This window comes from Pelophylax lessonae, assembly GCF_965119305.1.
Source record: "Pelophylax lessonae genome assembly, chromosome: 5".
In the NCBI taxonomy this organism is placed as follows: Eukaryota; Metazoa; Chordata; class Amphibia; order Anura; family Ranidae; genus Pelophylax; species Pelophylax lessonae.
In genome coordinates, this window is record NC_138772.1 from 132,825,995 (window position 1) to 132,850,450 (window position 24,456).

Below are 24,456 nucleotides of genomic sequence, written 5' to 3' on the forward strand. Positions count from 1 at the left end.
ATGCTGCTTTTGGCCACAAAGTTTTGCCTCTTGAGGGTTTATTTTTTTTCCTGGTGGTGAGCTCCAGTTGTTCCTGGTTGAGCTCCTGTTTTACCTGGTTGGCTATGTTTTAGCCTTGTTGGGAATTATATGTATTGCTCTGTTTTTCCCACCCTACATGTTGATACTGCTTTGGGACATCCCAAGGGTCTAGAAGACGTGGAGCTGTGTCCTTCAGTAAACGAAAGAGAAAACTGGAATTTTGTCATACTGTAAAATTATTTTCTCTGCGGTTCACTGACGGACACAGCACCTGCCCCTCTGTTGGGTTGAGTTATATATTCTTCTGACACTGCTTGTTATAAACTTAAGTTCTATAGCAGGAAGTGATGGTATACCCCCTGGGTTTGCCTCAGGGGCGTAGCCAAAATTGTTTCCGCCTAGTCTTACTCCTGAAGAGAGAGCAGCATAAGCCAAAGGTCTAGAAGACATGGAGCGGTGTCCGTGAACCTCAGAGAAAAGGATTTTACGGTAAGACAAAAATCCAGTTTTTACATAGATGTTATGCACGAGTGATAAATTTCAAGCATTTTTCTTTTAATTTTAAAGATTATGGCTTACAGCTAGCGAAAACCCAAAATTCAGTATTTCAGAATATTACATAAATGTTGACTTACTGAAAAGTATGTCCATGTACAGCAGTGATGGGGAACCTTGGCACCCCAGATGTTTTGGAACTACATTTCCCATGATGCTCAACTGCACTGCATAGTGCATGAGAATCATGGGAAATGTAGTTCCAAAACATCTGGGGTGCCAAGGTTCCCCATCACTGATGTACAGTATAGTATGCACTCAATACTTGGTCAAGGCTCCTTTTGCATGAATTACTGCAGCAATGCAGCGTGGCATGGAGGCGATCAGCTTTTGGCATTGCTGAGGCGTTATGGAAGCCCAGGTTGCTTTGATAGTGGCCTTCAGCTCATCTGCATTGTCGGGTCTGGTGTCTCTCCTCTTCCTCTTTACAATACCCCACAGATTCTCTATGGGGTTTAGGTCAGTGACTTTGCTTGCCAATCGAGCACAGTGATACCATGATCATTAAACCAGGTATTGGTTCTTTTGGCAGTATGGGCAGATGCCAAGTCCTGCTGGAAAATGAAATTAGCATCTCCATTAAGCTGGTCAGCAGAGGGAAGCATGAAGTGCTGTAGAATTTCCCGGTAGACAGCTGCGCTGACTGTAGACTTGATAAATCTGTGGACCGACACCAGCAGATGGCATGGCTCCCAAATCATCACGGACTGTGGAGACCTCTCCCTGGTCCTCATGCAACTTGGATTCTGTGCCTCTCCACTCTGGGACATTTCTCCAGAGTGCTTTCTCCAAACTCTGGGACCTTGATTTCCAAATAAAATGCAAAATTTCTCTTTCGTTCATTGACGGACACAGCTCCTGATCTTCTTATCCATTGGGTTATACTGCACCCTACAGGGGTAGGAAACTGGCTACACCTATGGGCAGTCCCAGGGTTATAGGTACTTTTTTTCTTCCTAGTCAGGAGTAAGGACCTAGTTCCTGGCTGGGATCTTTGGTCCTGGCAAATTTTTCTTCTTTATATTACATTTTTTCTCCTGTTTTTTTTTTTTTCCTGTGGGATCTACAATCAACTGCCGAACTGGGCGACGGGCTGTAAAATCTAGATCCAGTGGTCACCCCAGTCTGGCCAGCAAGCGCGCGCAGACCTCAGCTCTGTGCTAGGTCGGCCATGACATGGCCCCCCTTGGACAGGGGTGACCACTGAATCTAGATTACCTTGCGAGGTCACATATGACTGGATCTTGGCCTGAGTCACAGCGTTCCTCCTGGCCAACAGCCCCCCCCCCCATTTTGATGGAGAGGGGGTTCTGTCTGAAGCGGTACCTGTCTGGTTCCTGGTATGTTAAGTGTCAGTGACTGTCCTCCCCTTCTCCCCCTGGAGGGTTTTGGGGTGGACATGGGCCCCTCCATGGGACCTTGAGATCCCTGGGTTTCCCTCCTTCCCGTAGTGCACCCCCCTCATCAGTCTGGTGGTCCCTGTGGGCCATATTGCCCTCCCCCACCTCGCTATTGATGCTGGGGCTGTGGGGTGGCCTGGTCTACCGCTTGGGGTGGAGACATGGTACTGTGCTAGCGATGCGGGGCAGGGGTGCACCACCAGCGACTGGCTGTGGGTGGGGCTTTACCTGTTGGCTCCTGCCAGGTGCCCCCCTTCATGCCTGTCCCATTTTCCGAGGCCTATGGATCACTCCTGGGTCCCTGGGAGCCTTGTGGGGCCGCTATTTTTCTGTAGCCTGTGTGCTCAATGTATGCCAGCCATGTTTGTGTAGTCCGGCAGCCATTTTGCAGTGGTTTGCCATTGAAAATAGCGGCCATGACAGTGGAGCCCTGTGGGCAGCGATTTTGGCGGTGGAAACCTTGGATCTTTTCACTTCCTGATCGCCGCATGTGGATTGCAGATTATCCTGGTGGCTGCAGGTGCCTGATTCTGCTGGGTGAGGAGTCTGGTGGGGTCCCCCCTCTCTGAGGACCAATTAGGTGCTCTGTTACTGGCGACCGAGTGATGCTGCCGGAATGGTGGGGGTGTCCCTTTGCAGTGCTTTTACACCTTTTCTTGTGTGGTCCCACTAGCGACTCATGGAGTCTTTGGAGCACATTTCCCCACCTGATCCCCTCTCAGAGGCTGCAAGCAGAGTCTCCTACAGCTCTGGTGGAAAACCTTGAAATCACCATACGAACTCTGAGGGAGTTCGGCTGGTTTCTGAATTTTCAGAAGTCTGCTCTGGTTCCATCCACAAAGGTGGGCTATCTGGGTCTGACTCTGGACTAGACCTTAGCCAGAGTGCTCCTTCCTCTGGACAAACTCAAGAAACTGCGGACTGCGATTCGTCTGCTGCTGTCCAGGAGATGGTCATCTCTCTGGACTTGCATGCGGGTGCTGGGCCTCATGGTGTCCACCTTCGAGGCGGTTCTGTTTGCACAGTTCCATACGAGGTTCCTGCAAAGGGAGATTCTGGCCAAATGGGAGGAGACTCTGCAGTCTCAATCAGATCCAGCTGAGCTGGGAAACAAGAGTCCCTGATATGGTGTCTTCATTCTCCGACACTTTGGCTGGGCAAATCCATCCTCCCCTTGTATTGAACCGTGGTTACCACTGATGCCAGCCTGTCTGGCTGAGGAGGTGCACTCGGCAAAAATTCTGCTCAGGGGATCTGGACACTGGCAGTGTCCAGACTACCGTGCGATCAGACTGTGCCTGGAACATTGGACAGATCGTCTTCAGGGATGTCCAGTGCGCATTCAATTGGGCAATGCCACGGCCGTGGCTTATGTCAATCACCGGGGGGGCACAAGAAGTGTCCTGGCAGCTCTGGAGGTAGCCAGCATTCTAAGGTGTGCAGAACGGTTCGTTCCAGCCCTCTCCACCGTACACATTACCAGGGTGGAAAACTGGCAGGCGGATTACCTCAGTCGGTAGGCGTTGGACCAAGGGGAGTGGTCCTTTCATCTGGGGGTGTTTCGTCGGTTGTCTCTGGTGGGGCATTCCCTAGGCGGATCTGTTGGCATCCCAGCTCAGCAGAAAGGTGCAGAGGTTTGTGGCACGGTCATGGGAACATCTGGCGGACGCCACAGACGTGCTGGTAGCCCCATGGGGTCACTATTGTCTGATTTACACCTTTCCTCCTCTCAAGCTTCTTCCAAGACGCAGGATCGAGGCAGAAGGGATTTTTGGTCATCTGTGGCCCCGGACTGGCCTCGCCGGGCTTGGAACACCGATCTGGTGCAGCTGGTCGCCGACGTTCATTGGAAGCTTCCTCTCAGGGAGGATCTGCTGTCCCAAGGACCAATCTTCCATCCTGCTTTACAATCTCTGGCTTTGACAGCTTAGATGTTGAACGCCAGGTGCTGATCGATAGAAGTTTGGAGTCAGTGAATCCAACGCTGTTAAAAGCTAGGAAATCTATCTCTAGGAAGATCTACCATCGTATGTGGAAGACGTACATTGCGTAGTGTGAGTCTCTTGGGGTTCATCCTCGTTCTTTTTGACCTTCATTCAATGGGGGTTGAGCAGAAACTGGCCTTGAGTACTATCAAGGGCCAGGTGTCGACCTTAGTGGTCTTTTCAACGGTTCTTGGCTACACACTCCCTGGTGCGTACTTTTTCTTCAGGGAGTTCGGCACTTGGCTCCTCCAGTGCAGTCTCTGTTACCACCTTGGGACCTTAATTTGGTGCTCTCAGTCCTCCAGAAGCCTCCTTTTGAGAATCTTTGGGGAAATTCCCCTGGTTAAGCTGTCACAGAAGGAGGCCTTTTTGGTGGCTATCACCTCTGCATGCAGGGTGCTGGAATTGTCAGCGTTATCCTGTCGTCCACCCTACTTGGTGGTTCAGAAATAAGGTAATTCTTTGCCACTGTCTTATCATTCCTTCCAAAGGTTGTCTGATTTTCATTTGACTGAAGAGATTGTTTGCTTTCCCTGTGTCCCAGGCCAAAACATCCGAAAGTAATTGCTTTGCATGCCTTGGATGTGGTCCAGGCAGTTAGTGTGTACCTGGCAGCTACGGAGTTTTTTTTAGGAAATCAGACTCGCTATTTGTGCTCACGGATGGGCCTCTGAAAGGGTTGTCCGCTTCCTCTGCGACCATTTGCAGATGGATCGGGCAGACAGTGGTTCAGGCCCTTTCCATCAAGGGTCAGATTCCTCCTTTTCCTGTCAAGGCCCATTCTACTCGGGTGCTCAGTGCCTCCCGTCATCAGGTGTCAGTGACGCAGGTTTGCAAGGTGGTCACCTGGTCGTTGGTGCACACTTTCACAAAGTTCTATAAAGTGGATGTGTTGGCATCTGCCGATGCTTCCTTTTTTTTTTTTTTTTTTTTTTTTGCCGCTGATGTTTAGCGTGTATTGTTCTTTTCAGGTGGGCTCCAGTTGTTTTGGTTTAGCTCCTGTTTACCTGGTTGGCTATAGTTTAGCCTTGGGAATTTGTTTTTCGCTGTTCCCACCCCTCATGTTTAACACTGCTTTTGGATGTCCCAATGGTTAAGAAGATCAGGAGCTGTGTCCGTCAATGAATGAAAGAGAGAAAAATTTTTTTGACTTACCGTAAAATCCATTTCTCTGATGTTCATTGAAGGACACAGCACTCACCCCCTCTGTGGAGTTGTAATTCTTCTGACACTGCTTATAACAAAACTGAGTACCTATAGCAGAGAAAGGGAGTATATCCCTTGGGGCTGCCCATAGTCGTAGTCAGACTTTTTTTTCTGCCTAGTGTCCTACTCCTGTATGGGGCAGTATAACCTAATGGTTAAGATGATCAGAAGCTGTGTGCGTCAATGAACATCAGAGAAATGTATTTTACGGTAAGTCAAAAATCCCATTTTTCCATAGTCCGTAATGACTTAGGGAGCTGTATATGCAGCCCCAGTGCACTGGGCTTTTTTCTGTGGGGCCATAGATATGCCTATCTCACTTTGTGCTTAGAGCAAAGCGCTCTCCCAGCAAAGAGACCAGGGTCTCACCCAGGGCACTGTACTAATGATCGGGACCCAATCCAGCGATTCTGGGTCACCTGATTGCTGTGGTAACCTCTGATTTGCTACCACAGTGATCAGTCACTGTGAAGCCTGCCCCTATGTTTTTCTCTTTGTGAATGGAGAGGAAAGATACAATGTATCTTTCGCTTTCCTTGCAGAGAGAAAAAAAGTGTGTGTAAAAAATAAAGAAAAAAATATCTAGATTAAGGTTTAATCTATGTCAGTGAGATAAATAAATAGGTGCGCTAATATGGTTAGAAATCACAATATATACATAACAAAAATACATAAATTGGGAAATTAGGGACCAATGATGTCCAATGTGTGATCATCCACAATAACGTAAATAAAACCACGTGTGTAGGTGGGGTGCACAAGTGAATAAATCAAAAGTCCCAAAATGAATGCAAACAATCAAGTCCAAATAGGTGTTCTCAATTCGGTGCTGAAAATTCAATAAAAATTAGAAGTGCTGTATCATATGCTCCGTGACTGAAGATCCCACCACCAAAAGGCTTGCCTCCTTACCAAAGATATAAAATTGGTATGCAGAAAAATTTCCACTACTGGATGGCAAGAAGGAGATATCTTTAATTGGGTCACCCCCGTGGTAAGATATGAATGGCCTCTTACCAACTCTTGGGATTTAACAAGCACAGAATGAATCCACTACTGCGAACTCCATACATGAATCAATTGTCAGACGATGCAATCCGCTCCTGCTATCGGTTCCTTATTTCTTTATAACTTCCACAAATGCACATGTGTGGGGCAAAGAAAGAAGACCATAGCATAATACCCCGAGAAAATGTTTATTACAAAAGGTGTTGCACTTACATTTATGCAGGGGATACGAGCGTTGTATGCAGTCAAATACACAGATCCCGGCTGCAGACCGGGCTTGTGTGTGACGTCACGTGGCGGCGCGACACGCCTCCTCTCTTACGTCGTTTCCTCTCAACAGGCTTCTTCTGAGATAGGAGGGAAGTGCGTGCCGCCACGTCCGTCCTTAAGAAGCTTCAGGGTGATTACTACTTCCGGTGTCCGCAATGTGTGTATAGGCTGTAGACACAGATCGCTTCCACTGTTTTTTCTCAAAACGGCTCCTAAATTGCACGATCTATAGGATTAAACCTGAATAAGACCGGCACATATTTTCAGTATATTTTGCCAGCGATTTATGTTAATGAGGTGGGGACACCGGAAGTGTGCTATTTCCCAACTTCCTGTGCTATTATAAACATATAGGCAACTAAAGGAAATGGGGAAACAATAAATATGGACAATATTTAGACAATATTAAGTCCTATGTTGTATAAATACAACCAATTCCTATAAAATGATTTGATTAAAATTACATGTATTCATTATCCTAAATATATCCTAATATATTAAAATACATATTAAATCTTTATTAGACATTAAAATGTTAAAAATATAGATAAAAGGTTAAAATCTAAAAGGTGTAAAATGTGATAAATTTGAAAGACTAAACAAGGATTTAACTGTTATTTATATGGGCGTTGATATCCCATTCGATGTTGTGTCCCCAGGGCCTAAAGCATTTCATCTCATAGATCCAGAAGGTTTCCCTTCTTGAGATGGATCTTTTCATGTTACTTCCTCTGAAGTGTGGTGTATATTTCTCAATCACTGTAATTAATACGTTTTTTGGACTTTTGTGATGACATTTGGAGAAATGTAGAGAGACGCTGTGTCCTGGGAACCCTTTTCTTATATTAGCAAGGTGTTCCCCTATCCGGATGCTAACAGTACGTATGGTTCTCCCAATATACTGTTGGCCACAACCACACTGGAGTAAATATATAACTCCCTTGGTGTGGCAAGAGATGAATTCTTTAATAGTGTACTCTTTTCCAGTAGTGGTGGATGTGTACTTGTTAGTTCGCACGATTTTTTTTTACTATTTTGGGCCAGTTTTTTTCTTTGATTTAAAAAAAAAAAAGATATCCACATCCATTTACGACTAAATAAAAGCCCAGTTTGTCCTAAAGAAAACAAGATATAATCCACCTGGATGCACAAGGTAGTTGTGGTGATATGTATGGTTTTTCATGTAAAATTGTGTTTTAAGCATTAGGATTTTTTACCCTTAGGCGTGAGGGGGTTAAAAATAGCATGCTAAAAGTTTCCCAACACACAACCCAAATGTAAACTTGGACATTTTCTGTTTATTCCTTTTTTTTTTAATCTAGCTTGGTTAACTTAAGTTGAATACGGTTGGGTGGTATTGGGTTTGTCCACCTCAAAGCTCTAGCTTTCTGGGCAAGAAAAATCACTGTACTAAGGAAGATCCTGCCTCAGTAGAGCCACTAGTCTTTAGCTTGAGGTCTAAGGCCTCATACTCGCTGGAGGTTTTGCTAACTCACCTATACTCCTTTTCTGCTGGCAGCAGAGTTTTGGCAGAAAAAACGCTTGACACTTGTAACTTCGTTTATCATGTTTAGTCAAGTACTTGGGTGCTAATTAATTTCATTGAAATGAATTAATGCTCAAGCACTAAATGCGCATAGCACTTAAGCATGTTGACACGCGTTTAGGCGTGTCGGGTGTTTTTTCTGTCAAAACTCTGCTGCTCCTGGATGCACTGGCTGTGGAGCTTTTTTGGGGCTAGCATAGGCTAACATTCAGGGACATTTAGAGGCAAGAAAAAAGCCAAACGAGCATAGGAGCAGCAGAAAAAGTGTCCAGTGTGCATAAGGCCTAAAAATACAGACTTCAGGGGTAAGAAGAACTTGCTGATTCAATAATTCTGAAAGGAAATCAACATTATTTAACCACTTTACCACCGGAGGATTTTGCTGTCTTACGTCCAGGCCACTTTTTGCGAATCGGCACTGTGCGACTTGAACTGACAATTGCGCGGTCATGCAACGCCGTACCCAAGCGAAAATTTACGTCCTTTTTTCCCCACAAACAGAGCTTTCTTTTGATGGTATTTGATCACCTCTGCGCTTTTTATTTTTTACGATAATAAAAAAATGCGAAAATTTTGAAAAAATAACAATATTTTTCTACTTTGACAGTTAAAAAATATCCAATATATTCAATTTTTGTCATATATTTAGGCCAAAATGTATTTAGCTACATGTCTTTGACAAAAAAAATTCTCATTGAGCATTTTTGTAACCGCTTTAAGACCAGAATATTTAACCCCATTCCTGACCAGGCCATATTTTAAGATTCGGCACTGCGTTACTTTAACGGACAATTGCGTGGTCGTGCAAAGCTCTACCCAAATTAAATTGTCCATGTCCTTTTTTTCCCCCACAAATAGAGCTTTCTTTTGGTGGTATTTGATCACCTGTGCAATTTTTACTTTTTGCGCTATAAACAAAAAAAGAGCGACAATTTTGAAAAAATAACAATATTTTTCACTTTTTTTATATAAAATTCCCCCCCCCAAAAAATGTAAAAATCAAATTTTTTTAACAATTTAGGCCAATTTGTTTTCTGCTACATATTTTTGGTAAAAAAAATCGCAATAAGCGTATTTTGATTGGTTTGCGCAAAAGTTATCGCAGCTACTAACTACGGAAAATTTATGTCATTTTTATTTATTTTTTTTTAACTAGTAATGGCGGTGATCTGGCGGCGATCTGCGATTTTTTTTTTTTTTTTGCGGGACTGCGACATTGCGGCGAACAGATCGGACCCTTGACTGACATTTTTGACACTTTTGGGGGTACCAGTGACATTACTACAGTAATCAGTGCTATAAATATGCACTGTTACGGTAAAAAATGACACTGGCAGGGAAGGGGTTAATTTTTATTGGTGATCAAGGGGTTAATGTATGCCTGGTGCTTACTAACGTGTGTGGGGGGAGGGGACTGAGTGACACTGGGACAGATCGCAGGTTCAGCTATGCTGAATCCTGCAATCTGACCCTGCCTGTCACTTAGGAGATCCGCCTGCTTTGTTTACACAAGCAGGCGGATTTCCACACTCGATCCCCGACGATCGTGGAAGAGCGGCGGTGATCACCGCCTCTCTTCCCCTGGCCCGACTCCCGCTGTGACTGAAAACAGCGGGGGCGAGCCTCCGGCGGCGCACGCGCGCCGCCCACAAGGGGAGGAGTCCAGCGACGTAGGTCTACGTCGCTGGGCGATATCGAGCCACTTTGCCGCAGTACGGTCAACGTGACCGGTCGGCAAGTGGTTAAAGGCAGCAATTAATGGCCAACACCAAATCATAGGTGCAAATTGAGTTTGCACTTCTGGCCTCTCAAGCTATGTGAAGTAGGCACAATTCCCAGTTGGTTTAATTGGGTTTATGGTCGGATACATTTGGTATGTTATAAAAAAAAAACTTGGTAAACGTATTATCCACTACTTGGGATATTAGGGTCAGGTGCACATGGGAATAAAAAGGGGTGGTGACTGGCACAATTATGTAAACTTTTCCCCCTGTATGGCTCTCCTTCTAGTGCATGTAGTTCTCCTTCTATCCCCCCGCCAACTTTCAGTTGCTGCAAGGAGAGCAACACATTGAAATTGGTGCATGACAGTCAGATACATTTTTTTTTTTTTTTTTTATATCCTTCTTTTAAAAATAACTATTTAAACTTCCGTATAGGCCCTATCAAAGTAGATATTTATTCAGTAGTAGTGTCTTGAAATTTACTACTGTGGTCACTTTTTGCTTAGCTTTTGAAGGTGTAGGGCTTTAAGGTCTGTTCACAAATTTGTTTATTGTAAATCTTCTGTCCTTTGATGACTGGTCTGCTATTTGATCTTCTTTCCACATATTAGGCGCCTTGCGCACAGATGTCATAATTTACTAAGGTTTATATTCAAAATCTTGTTGACAGAAAGATCCAGGGTAAAAAAACTCTGCATAAATGTGCGTATACATAAGTAAAATTCATCCAAACAGAATATGGAGAACACCATTGTTGGATCAAATAGGAGAAGAGACTGACGTCTAACCAGTTTCGTGGGTGACCCAACTTCCTCAAAGACTGCCAACTAATTTTATATGATTAATACTGTACATCATTTATCTTCATATATACAGTGGGTACGAAAAGTATTCAGACCCCCTTACATTTTTCACTCTTTGTTATATTGCAGCCATTTGCTAAAATCATTTAAGTTCATTCTTCCTCGTGAATGTACACACAGCTCCCCATATTGACAGAAAAACACAGAATTGTTGACATTGTTGCAGATTTATTAAAAAAGAAAAACTGAAATATCACATGGTCCTAAGTATTCAGACCCTTTGCTGTGACACTCATATATTTAACTCAGGTGCTTTCCATTTCTTCTGATCATCCTTGAGATGGTTCTACACCTTCATTTTGAGTCCAGCTGTGTTTGATTATACTGATTGGACTTGATTAGGAAAGCCACACACCTTTCTATATAAGACCTTCCAGATCACAATGCATGTCAGAGCAAATGAGAATCATGAGGTCAAAGGAACTGCCTGAAGAGCTCAGAGACAGAATTGTGGCAAGGCACAGATCTGGCCAAGGTTACAAAAAGATTTCTGCTGCACTTAAGGTTCCTAAGAGCACAGTGGCCTCCATAATCCTCAAATGGAAGACGTTTGGGACGACCAGAACCCTTCCTAGAGCTGGCCGTCCGGCCAAACTGAGCTATCGGGGGAGAAGAGCCTTGGTGAGAGAGGTAAAGAAGAACCCAAAGATCACTGTGGCTCAGCTCCAGAGATGCAGTCAGGAGATGGGAGAAAGTTGTAGAAAGTCAACCATCACTGCAGCCCTCCACCAATCGGGGCTTTATGGCAGAGTGGCCCGACGGAAGCCTCTCCTCAGTGTAAGACACATGAAAGCCCGCATGGAGTTTGCTAAAAAACACCTGAAGGACTCCAAGATGGTGAGAAATAAGATTCTCTGGTCTGATGAGACCAAAATAGAACTTTTTGGCCTTAATTCTAAGCGGTATGTGTGGAGAAAACCAGGCACTGCTCATCACCTGTCCAATACAGTCCCAACAGTGAAGCATGGTGGTGGCAGCATCATGCTGTGGGGGTGTTTTTCAGCTGCGGGGACAGGACGACTGGTTGCAATCGAGGGAAAGATGAAAGCGGCCAAGTACAGGGATATCCTGGACAAAAACCTTCTCCAGAGTGCTCTGGACCTCAGACTGGGCCGAAGGTTTACCTTCCAACAAGACAATGACCCTAAGCACACAGCTAAAATAACGAAGGAGTGGCTTCACAACAACTCCGTGACTGTTCTTGAATGGCCCAGCCAGAGCCCTGACTTAAACCCAATTGAGCATCTCTGGAGAGACCTAAAAATGGCTGTCCACCAACGTTTACAATCCAACCTGACAGAACTGGAGAGGATCTGCAAGGAGGAATGGCAGAGGATCCCCAAATCCAGGTGTGAAAGACTTGTTGCATCTTTCCCAAAAAGACTCCTGGCTGTATTAGATCAAAAGGGGGCTTCTACTAAATACTGAGCAAAGGGTCTGAATACTTAGGACCATGTGATATTTCAGTTTGTCTTGTTTAACCGCTTCCATACAGAGCAGTTAGACACCCTTCCTGCCCAGACCAATTTTCAGCTTTCAGCACTCTCACACTTTGAATGACAATTGCTCAGTCATGCTACACTATAACCAAACAAAATTTTTATCATTTTTTTCACACAAATAGAGCTTTCTTTTGGTGGTATTTGATCACAACTGGGTTTTTTTTTTTCGTGATATATGCAAAAAAAGAGCAAAAATTTTGAAAAAAAACACTTTTTTTTTAGTTTCAATTATGAAATTTTGCAAAAAATAAATTTTTCTTCATACATTTGGGCCAAAATGTATACTGCTACATGTCTCTGGTAAAATTAACCCAAATTAGTGTATATTATTTAGTCTGTGTGAAAGTTATTGAGTCTAGAAGCTATGGTACCAATTACTGAAAATTGATCACACCAGATGTACTGACTGCCTATCTCCTTTCTTGAGGCCCTGAAATGTCAGGACAGTACAAATACCGACCAAATGACCCCTTTTTGTAAAGTAGACAGTCCAAGGTATTTAGTAAGAGGCATGGTGAGTTTTTTGAAGTTGTAATTTTTTCCCACAATTCTTGGGAAAATGAAGAAAAAATTTTTTTTTTCTTTTTTTTCCCACAAAGTTGTCAATTTATAAGCTATTTCTAACACATAGCATGTACACAGCAAAAATTACACCCAAAAATACATTCTGCTACTCCTTCCGAGTATGGCGATACCACATGTGTGAGACTTTTACACAGCCTGGCCACAAAAAGAGACTCCACGTCCAAGAAGCACATTCAGGCGTTCTAGGAGCATAAATACACATAAAACTTTCTTACTACCTATCACACTTTTCAAGGCCCTAGAGCACCAATACAATGGAAAAGTCCACAAAATGACCCCATTTTGGAAAGCAAACACTCCAACGTATATTCTATGAGGCATTATGGGTCGTTTGAACATATCATTTTTTTCCACAGGTTTTTGGAAAATGTGGGAAAAAAATGAAAACTTTTTTTTTTTACACAAAGTTGTCAATTTATAGGATATTCCTAACACATAGCATGTACACAGCAAAAATGACACCCCAAAATACATTCTGCCACTCCTCCTGAGTATGGCAATACCACATGTGTGAGACTTTTTCACAGCCTAGCCATATAGAGGGGCCTAACATCCAAGGAGCATCATCATGCATCCTAGCCACTTGCCTAGGCCTATTTTTGACATTTGGTGTTTACAAGCTAAAATCAGTTGTTTTGCTAGAAAACTGCTTAGAACCCCCAAACATTATATATTTTTTTTTAGCAGAGACCCTAGAGAATAAAATGGAGATTATTGCAATATTTATCACACCGTATTTGCGTAGCGGTCTTCCAAACGCAATTTTTTTGGAAAAAATTCACTTTTTTTAATTAAAAAATAAGAAACCAGTAAAGTTAGCCCAATTTTTTTCCATAATGTGAAAGATAATGTTACGCCGAGTAAATAGATACCCAACATGTCATGTTTCAAAATTGCGCACGCTCACGGAATGGTGACAAACTTTGGTACTTAAAAATCCCCATAGGCGACAATTTAAAAATTTCTACAGGTTGCCATCTTTGAGTTATAGAGGAGGTCTAGGGCTCAAATTATTCCCCTTGCTCTAACGATCGCGGCGATACCTCACATGTGTGGTTTGAACACCGTTTACATATGTGGGCGGGGTTTCTGTATGCATTCGCTTCTGCGCGCGAGCTAACGGGGACAGGGCGCTTTAATTTTTTTTTTTTTTTACTATTTATTTTATTTATTATTTTTTATTTTTACACCGTTTAAAAAAAAAAAAAATTGATCATTTTTATTTCTATTAAAAGAAATGTAAATATTCCTCGTAATAGAAATAGGCACGACAGGACCTCTTTTTTGTGAGATCTGGGGTCAAAAAGTCCTCAGATCTCACAAGTACACTAAAAGATAGAAAAAAAAAATAATTATAATATAAAATGAAAAAAAAAAAAAAAGGACCTTTAAACCGGTTGCTAGGCAACAACATTTTCCGTAGCTCCGGTCCTCCAAGACCATAGAGTCAAGTGAGGGCAAGCTTGCCCTCACTCGACATCCTGTCTGTGAGGATTCGGGACCGGATCGTTTTCCCCGCTGCCGGCGGGTCCGGTAAGCGGGGAAAAGGACCGGAACGCGTCGGGAGGGGGGGGGGCGCCTCTTCCGCCATCCCGGAAGGGTGATCCCACGGCGAATCCGCCGCTGGGACCACCCTTATCGGAAAGCCAACCGTCCACCGTTTAAAAAAATACCAGGGTTATGGCAGCTATCTGCTGCCATAACACCGGTATTTAGGTTTAAACGGACGACGTATATAAACCTTTTTGGACTTGGACATGGTGGCTGTATGAAGGGTGACAGGTACTCGGGTACTTTGTTGGGCAGGTGACAGGTACTCTGGTACTGATGAGCAGGTGGCAGGTACTCGGGTACTCCGATAGGCAGGTGACAGGTACTCGGGTACTCTGATGGGCAGGTGACAGGCAGGTGATAGGTACTGATGAGTAGTACTCACTGACTGATAGGTGATACTGTACTGATGGGTACTGATGATCAGTACTGATACGTGATAGGTACTGATGAGTACTGATGAGTAGTGATGGGTACTGATGAGCAGGCGGCAAGTACTTGGGTACTTCAGGCGTCAGGTACTCTGATGAGCAGGTGGAAGGTACTCTGATGGGTAGGTGACAGGTACTCAGGTACTCTGATGACGGGTACTCCGTTGACAGGTACTCAAAGTACCCGAGTACCCGTCATCAGAGTACCCGAGTACCCGTCATCAGAGTACCCGAGTACCCGTCATCAGAGTACCCGAGTACCTGTCAGAGTACCCGAGTACCCGTCATCCGAGTACCCGTCATCAGAGTACCCGAGTACCCGTCATCAGAGTACCCGAGTACCTGTCATCAGAGTACCCGAGTACCTGTCATCAGAGTACCCGAGTACCTGTCATCAGAGTACCTGTCATCAGAGTACCTGTCATCAGAGTACCTGTCATCAGAGTACCTGTCATCAGAGTACCTGTCATCAGAGTACCTGTCATCAGAGTACCTGTCATCAGAGTACCCGTCATCAGAGTACCCGAGTACCCGTCATCAGAGTACCCGAGTACCTGTCATCAGAGTACCCGAATACCTGTCACCAGCCCATCAGAGTACCCGAGTACCTGTCATCTGAGTACCTGATGACAGGTACTCGGGTACTTTGATGGGCTAGTGACAGGTGCTCTTTATTGGGGGGGGGGGGCAATCAGTGTGTTTGGGGTGCACTGTAGTTGGTAACTAGCTGTTACCACAATCTCCTCCTCACACAGGATCAGTGTGTGAGGAGGAGAACACGGTGACAGCTAGTTACCGTGTTCTCTGTTGACATTTGTGACCGGCTGTGATTGGACACAGCCGGTCACGTGGTAAAGAGCCAATTTCATTGGCTCTTTACCTAGATCGGGGATCGACTCTGTCCGAGGGACGAGCCTCGTCCCCGATCGCTGCTCTGCGCGCCCCCGGGGGCGCGCATTGCAGAGAGAACGAGCGGCTCGTGCTGGAGCCGCTCATGTGATCGGCTGTGATTGACACAGCCGATCACGTGGTAAACAGCCAATTTCTATTGGCTGTTTACCTTGATCAGTGATGGGCTATGTCCGAGGGACGAGCCTCATCCCTGATCGCGCCGCTGCGCGCCGCCGGGGGCGCGCCGCCGGGGGCGCGCAGTAGCAGCTAGAACGGGCCGACGTCATATGACGGCGGCCCGGATCTAGACAACCACTTTGCCGACGTCATTTTACATGACTCGGTATGGAAGTGGTTAATAAATCTGCAACAATGTCAACAATTCTGTGTTTTTCTGTCAGTATGGGGTGCTATGTGTACATTCATGAGGAAGAAGAATGAACCTAAATGATTTTAGCAAATGGCTGCAATATAACAAAGAGTGAAAAATTTAAGGGGGTCTGAATACTTTTCGTACCCACTGTAACTTGTTTGGTACAAAAATGTTTGATCATCTTGAGTTATTTGGGTTTTATATCACGGTTTTTAACTTGTGTTTTGTGTTCTTGCAATTAGTTATTATTCTTATTTTTTTATTTTTTTTTAATAAAACATGTTTGTTTAACCGTTAGCTGCATGAGAGTCAGATATGTTTCTTTCTTTTATAAATAAGTTTTTGAACTTCTATATAAGCCCTATCAAAGCAGATACAGTATCTCACAAAAGTGAGTACACCCCTCACATTAAAATATTTTATTATATCTTTTCATGTGACAACACTGAAGAAATGACACACTTGCTACAATGTAAAGTAGTGAGTGTACAGCTTATATAACAGTGTATATTTTGCTCTCCCCTCAAAATAACCATACACAGCCATTAATGTCTAAACTGCTGGCAACAAAAGTGAGTACACCCCTAAGTGAAAATGCTGAAATTGGGCCCAAAGTAACTTTATTTTGCATGGCCACCAATATTTTCCAGCACTGTCTTAACCCTCTTGGGCATGAAGTTCACCAGAGTTTCACAGGTTGCTACTGGAGTCCTCTTCCACTCCTCCATGAGGACTTCACGGACTGGTGGATGTTAGAGACCTTGCTCTCCTCCACCTTCCGTTTGAGGATGCCCCACAGATGCTTAATAGGGTTTAGGTTTGGAGACATGCTTGGCCAGTCCATCACCTTTACCCTTAGCCTCTTTAGCAAGGCAGTGGTCATCTTGGAGGTGTGTTTGGGGTCATTATGTTGGAAATACTGCCCTGCGGCCCAGTTTCTGAAGGGAGGGGATCGTGCTCTGCTTTTGTATTTCACAGTACATGTTGGCATTCATAGCTCCCCAGTGCCAGCAGCACTCATACAGTCCCAGACCACGGCACTCCCACCACCATGGTTGACTGTAGGCAAGACACACTTGTCTTTGTACTCCTCACCTGGTTGCCGCCACACATGCTGGACACCATCTGAACCAAATAAGTTTATCTTGGTCTCATCAGACCACAGGACATGGTTCCAGTAATCCATGTCTTTAGTCTGGTTGCCTTCAGCAAACTGTTTGTGGGCTTTCTTGTGCATCATCTTTAGAAGAGGCTTCCTTCTGGGACAACAGCCATGCAGACCGATTTGATGCAGTGTGCGGCATATGGTCTGGGCACTGACAGGCTGACCCCCACATCTTCAACCTCTGCAGCAATGTATGCAATACTCGTACGTCTATTTCCCAAAGACAGCCTCTGGATATGATGCTGAGCATGTGCACTCAACTTCTTTGGTTGACCATGGTGAGGCCTGTTCTGAGTGGAACCTGTCCTGTTAAACCACTGTATGGTCTTGGCCCCCGTGCTGCAGCTCAGTTTCAGGGTCTTGGCAATCTTCTTAAAGCCTAGGCCATCTTTCTGTTTCAGGTCTGAATTCAGGCCTAATTCGTCCCTGAAACTGAGAACAGGGACGCATACGAATAAAGTGTGAACCCAGCCCTAAGACTTTTTACCACCTTCCTTTAGATGACCTGTGAATTTAGTGTTCTGTATATGCAGGACTTTTTTTCGGCCTGAATATTTTACCCAAATTTTCATGCAGAATTTACTTTGATGGTGGATCATCCTGTTGATTTGTATATGAGAGGAACTTAACACAAATACGTTATAATGGCATTAAAGTTCTAATCATAAGGGATTGTAATTCAGTTTTTTTTTTTTTTTATTGTTTGATAAAGTGGCATATTGAAGTATCCTGTGCCCTTTTCTTTGTTTTGTTTAAAATGTTAATTGAGCTATGTAGTCCCATTACACCTGGGTCGACTTGGCTCTTAAACCAAAGTACATGTTTTTGTGAGCATGTAATACTTAGTTTTGAATTTCTTTTCTTCTTTTTTTTAGGATACTGATTTGAAGAAGACAGTTGATGAGAGTGCGCGAGTTATGAGAGCCTACAACCATTACTTTGACCTCACCATTGTAAATGACAACTTAGACAAGGCCTTTGAGAAGCTCCAGGCAGCTGTTGAGAAGTTACGAAATGAGCAGCAGTGGGTTCCAATTAGCTGGGTCTACTGACTTCTTGAGCTCTAAATTTTATTAACCAATAATAGAGACACTACGCAGCGGGAGCTTCTACAGAGTGGAGACCTGGGTTCCTTGTGTTTATTTCCACGTAAGGATTTAAAGGATCGTACACTGTTCTGAATTTTTATAGAACACTTTGAAGGGAAAGTGTACTTAAATATGTAATTTATTTTAATTTTTATAACTTTTTAAAGATAATCTTTTTATTCATAATACATGAAGGAAATGCGTTAAAGCATTTTTTTGTGATTCTTAATTTGGTACGTATGTTTTTGTTTTGCTTTTTTTTTTTTTTCATCCGAGAAAGTTTGTCATTAATATTTTGGTCTTACATTTTCACTGTGATTACAAAGGATACTTGAAATAATTTTCTAAGTCTGTCGTTTGATACATAAATGGATTAAAATGTATTTGTATATGTCATCAACATTTTTTTGCTAGGAAAAAATGTAACAGAGCTGTAACTCATTGTGGCATTGTTTTCTTATGTGAAGATCTAACTATTTGAAGACCAGACTGCTGTAGCAGTCCAAGGGCAATACCTATCATTGTTGCAAGGGGCCTTTGTTTTATATGTTTTATTCATTATGATATAGGTGAAAAATGTGCAGATGACTATTTAGACATTGGTCAAATTAAAAAGCAGGATATTGGTATAAAATTATGAGTTTTGTTAAATCAGCACTTTTACCTATAATGCTAGCTTTGGCAGAGCAGCTGTTATGCAAGCTGACTACCTGACAGCCCCTATTTATACGTGTCTACGTCCTCAATGCTACATGCAAAGTGTCTACCTGACAGCCCCTATTTATGTGTCTACGTCCTCAATGCTACATTATTGTGATTGACAGTCCCTGTAGGCTCACAGTAGGAAAAGTATATCATTATGGGAGCAAAGGTGTTTTTTTTTACTGATTGTTATGGGTTTAGGGATGCTTGATGGACAAAGTGCACACATGCTGAAAGTCAAACTTGTGTCCATGTACATGACAATTACAGTTCGAGAACATTTTTTTTTTTTTTTTTATTAAAATGGTGATTCTTAATAAAAAATATTAAAAATGTAACCTCCCAGAACTTTTTATCTGGGTCCAGCACTGGTGACTGTCATTGTATGACATCTCAAATCTGTGCTGCTATTACTGTCTGTGTCCCCATTTGGGAGATTCTCCATACTGTGTGTAAGACCGAACAGGAAGTGAGGGAAAATATCCCCACTTCCTTTCAATCTGACAAATGTCAGAACAGGAAGTGAGGGGAAATCCCTTAAACTGGGATACAGGCAGCAATAATAATAAAAAAAAAAATCCTCATGGGGGAAATTGCCTCACTTCCTGTTTGTGCGATATTTAGTACTGGTTGAGAAAAAAAAATCCCTCTATAGGCACACAGTCAGCTTTAATGTGGTGCTAGCCTTCGTGTACACTTTCCAAAACTTAAAAGGTTTGAGCTGCAGTTGGGACATGAGTCCATGCAGTGCAAAGCAGCAGGTTCTCTTTAACATTTCCTTCACTCTCCTGCTGTTCTGTTTGGCAGTCCAGAGCAGTAGATGCCAATTTGTGTAACCTATGTGTCAGTGAAGTTGCAGCTTACACAGGGCTGTGGACTCTCCTCATGTGACAATGTTAGTGATTGTCCCATAATATTGGAGTCATGTGCTGTTGGGGAGGTCCTAAGTGAACCTGTTGCTTTGCCCTGAATGAGAAAAATACAGGTTTGCCTTAAACTTGGGGACAGGCTTTGGCTTAGCCAAGTAACTAAAGCTAAGCATACAGTGTGGTTGTTTTTTTTCCATCTAGCCTTCGGACACAAACAAGGTGGATGGAGCAATCTTCCAGGACATTGTATTCTGATCGCAGCAGGTCCCGCTTTTAGAATACATTGACCTGCAGCCGCTGATTGAGAAAAAAAAATTCCAGCATGGGTCGATCAAACTATGGACTTCTCTCAAGTAGGGACATCCACACACTGATCTAAATGCATCTAGTCCCTGCTGAACTGGCCAAATTTCAATACGTGTATGGCCATGTTTAAGCCTCGGTTCACATATATGCGATGTGGATAACTTACTGAACCCTTTGTGTTTCCTGCACTGCATTGAAATTATGAAACACCCCAAAACAGCTTGCAAAAGGCAGTACGATTGCCTGCATTGGATCATGTTGTTGTGAACACCCATGCAATGCAATTCTAGCGTGGAAAAAAATAGGGTCCAGCACCATTTTGGTGTTGATGCGGTGTGATTTGAGCCATAAAAAAAATGAATGGGCTCAAATCACACTGCAAAGAATTGCATATGATTTTAACTCAACTGTGTTGTAATTTCTGTCTGATATCACATGCGGTTCTCTACACCACACTAGTGTGAACCTAGGCTAAAGCTTCAACTGAGGTTTGTTATTTAGCAATCAATGTGACCAGTTGCTTTTGACAATTTAACTATATAGAGAAAACTATTGGTTCCTAACTTAAGACGCAATTGGTATCACGCAAATACAGTTTCATCTGTTTATTTTTTAGAACAATTTTTACCATATAAGTTGAATTAGGAAAAATACAGACTTATTAGAGTGCAGTGTGTATCTTTATGCTGGACCTGACCACTCTTAGGCCATACACAGTGCAAATTTCTTTCCTGCAACCACTGCTAGCGATAATCGCAAGAGATTCCAGCAGGCTGGTTGAACCCAAGTTGATTGATTTGGAACATTCAGCCTGACCATTAAAGAGGAAGTAAAGGTTCCTCTTTAACTTGTACCTATAGGTAAGCCTATAATAATGTAAATATCTCCTAAACATGCACCGTTTAGGAGATATTTACTTTGCATGCAGCCAGTGACATCTCTGGCGCATGCCCTCTGAAGGAATGGCTGCCCATGCTGTTCCTTTAGAGCCCTGTGCCATGAATGGCAGCTCCCGTGCGCATGCGCGGGAGTGACATCATCGAGGCTCTGGCCAATCAGATGGCCGGAGGATGCTAACCCGGAAGGAAGATAAGTTGACATGTCGGCCGTGTAAGTGTTGTGCGGGTGGCGCTGCGGTGGCTTTGTTTTAAGGTAAGTATTTCATAATGAGCTAGTATGTGATGCATACTAGTTCATTATGCCTTTGCCTTTCAGGTTTTTATTTTTAATTTTTTGGGAGGTTTAAACCTCTTTAAAGGTTCGAATCTCGGCCGGTTTCTGCTGAACCGGCTGAGATTGGAACTATGTATGGCTGGCTTTAGACTTGTGATTAATAATAATACACATAATAACCTGATGAAGGAACGGAGGTAACTACATGCCAAATACTTTGCTTCATAACCACAGTTTTTACTGAACAGTCATTATATGACCAGCATGAAAATGTCCTATGCATTTCATGCATCTAGCAAGTAGTTGGAACAGATGCTGTCTTAAGAGTAACAGAGCATATTCTTTGGCAGTCATTGCATTCAATAAAGTTAGTGATTTTACTGGACAGTTGCGCCTGTGCTAGTGAGTTTCTAACATCTCAACTGGCAAATGGATAACTGTCCGTTTCTAGAACACATTGCTTTAGGTAACAAAATAATGGGTTTATTTACATGACCCTGGATTTATCTGTAAACCGTAAGCTTACATTTTTCTTTTCTTGAAGATATCTTATACTGCCATATCATCCAGCAATGCCTTTAGTTTTAAAAATCAAACCTTGAAAGAGACAATAATCCTAGATCAGAATAGTGATATCAGGTACAACATTTGAACCAGCTTCTCTGTGCCAAAGTTAATGAATGCTGTTTTCTTATTCAATCCTCTCCCTAAAACACAATATCTGTATAAGTATTGCTGGACAAGGGCTGGTAAGAATTTCAGCTAATATAACAATCCGAGTATCTGTTCAGGCAAGTTTTACATCGTTGTCCTCAAAGAACCAAAGGTTAGTGTTTTGGAATTAATTTGAATGTTTGTTTCGAGAAGCTGCAGAATTTGATGTAAAAGGAAGCTTAAATATCATAAAATTTTACAGGACACAGACAACTTATTTATACACAATGGGTTATTGGCTTGTATTTTTAGGTGTTTGGACACTGGCCATAACCCCTCCCCACTCAGTGAGTCCTCAGTTTTAGCTAGTGTCTGTAGGTGATGAACCTCTGCTTTTTTTCCCAGAGAAACCAGCTTCACTAGTTTATTTTGTTTGTTATTTTTATTATCCAGTCTTCCTGTCAACACTCACTGTCTTCTAATGCCTACCCAGAAGCGGCACATCTGGATCGGTGCAACCATGGTAAAACCTTGGGAGCAATACCCAGACCCCATGCTGTTGGGATGGCCTGTATTGTTGCTGTAGGTACAGGGTCATTCATGGGGTGCTCATCTTGGCAATTGGTGCAACATGTTAGCCGCAGGGTCAACAAAAGAATATGTAATAGGGGAATAAATTATATTTTTACATGATTTTACACCAGTTACCACATCCTCAAAAACTAATAATTGTAAATAAATTGCTTTCCAAAGTGACTACTAGGACTTTCACAGCACATGGTTATGTACATCTGCAAGTCCTTGTAGTATACAGGTACAAATATCCACATAAGTGGTTCTAAACATTGGTTTAAAACTACAAGCGTAAATAGATGAAATTTCCATATTCAACTTGAAATATGTTTAAATTGACTATAGTGGTACCCTGAAAGTCTTAGTAGTCACTTTGGAAGGGGATTTATTTACAAGTGTTAGCCACAGGGTGCTATACAGGTTCAAGGCCATGGTCCATTGCTATGGAACCCAGTCCCTGGAGACCCCCCTTTTGGGCTAAGCCCACTATGACATTCAAATATATACAGTCCAGTGTTGTAGACAAGTAAGACAGTATCACCCTGAATTTCTGAACATTGTGGTTTAAAGCCAGGCTTTGTTTGGAATGCATTCCCTGCACAGGGCAATTTTTTTTTTTTTTGTTTTTTAACTTGGCGCTAAGATTTAACCACTAAAAGCTCCGTCTCATTGTTAATCACACCACTGGTTACACACTTTGTCACTTTTAAGGTACTCGGGGGCTCCTTTCTGCTTTTTCACCACAAGGATTAGTTGCATGGCAGTCTGCACCTGGGTTATCGCCTACTCCTTCCAGACACTCCTACCCTATCACCCACACTCTACTCCCTTAGTACCCCACAGAGGAATACCCTCACTTCTAGCAGATGTATATGTCCCACACTCTACTCCATGAGTACCCCACAGGAGAATACCTTCACTTGTAGCAGAGACCAGGCAAAAGGGAGCCAATTCTAAATAGGCAAACATTCGCTCTGCCAAAGGCCCACAAAACACTCAGTGACGTGTCCCCTGCACTAAAGCAGAACTCTGTTTTAACTCCGGCCTCAGTATTTGATCACAGCTCTAATTTAAGCACGCAACAAGCAGACTACTTGACAAAAGCAGAATTCTCTTTGTCACAGTCTCTCAAACAGATTACCAGCTTTAATTCGGCCATCTTTATCCAAAGCTCATCTAGGTTGTACAATGCCCAAGACCCTCTTTTCTTCCAAAGGTGGTTTCAGCATTCCACATCAATGAGCACCTTGTTCTCCCATCCTTGTGCCCTGCTCCCAAGCATCTAAAGGAGTCTTATTTGCCTGGGCATAGTCAGAGCCATTGGAATGTATCAAAAGCTACTGCTTCCATTAGACAGATTTTAAAAGCAAATACCTCTTCCTGTGCTGATATGGGCCCAGTCCATCAGACCTGTTGAAAGTATCTTGGGCCTTCAGGCACCTAATTTCTATCTCCCAGCTCTGTAAGGCAGCCACCTGATCTTCTGTTAACACTGTACAGTTTTAGCTGGTTGCTGTCCTATCTTCTGCAGATACAGGTTTTAATGGCAAGGTTCTTGCAGCAGAGATCTGAACCCAGGGTTTAAACCCGGTTTTTCTTGGCCTGTTGGCACAGTTTAATTTGTCAAATTGTTGCCCACCCTTGCATTTATTGCTTGAGGATGTCCTATGGAGTATGAATAAGTTTCCTGTGTCCTGTACTGTAAGATTAAGTTTAGAGGAATTTCAACTTACCTGTAAATTCTATATAGTACAGGACAGGACATTAACTTTCTTTGTTTCTCTGCATTGCTGGCTACAAAACGGAGGACTTTTTGGCGTAAGGTTATATAGGGACGGTGTCTATAATTTAGAAGTGTAACCTTTGCAATCTTTTTGGGCTGCTTACCTTAAAGTATAATTCCAAGCTAAAGTTAACTCGTTTTAAAAAATGCTCCCTCCCTCCTAACACCTATTCTGAATAACCTGTTTAAGAAAGATCTGAACCTATAGGCGTTCAAGTCAAAGCAGGAATTT

General features: G+C 43.1%; 1 protein-coding gene across 3 annotated transcripts in view; it reads left to right on the forward strand.

The window, feature by feature from the left end:
• PALS2 (protein associated with LIN7 2, MAGUK p55 family member) overlaps window positions 1-18,406 on the forward strand; it is a 311,218-nt gene extending 292,812 nt beyond the window's left edge. For 2 of the 3 annotated variants that reach the window (XM_082259378.1, XM_082259376.1), the window contains exon 12: window positions 17,952-18,406. In XM_082259378.1, coding sequence (XP_082115504.1) covers window positions 17,952-18,128 — 177 coding nt within the window. In that variant the 3' untranslated portion in view covers window positions 18,129-18,406. The remainder of the gene's footprint in view (window positions 1-17,951) is intronic. The other variant, XM_082259377.1, reaches the window with a different exon arrangement.
• Window positions 18,407-24,456: the final 6,050 nt, after the last annotated feature.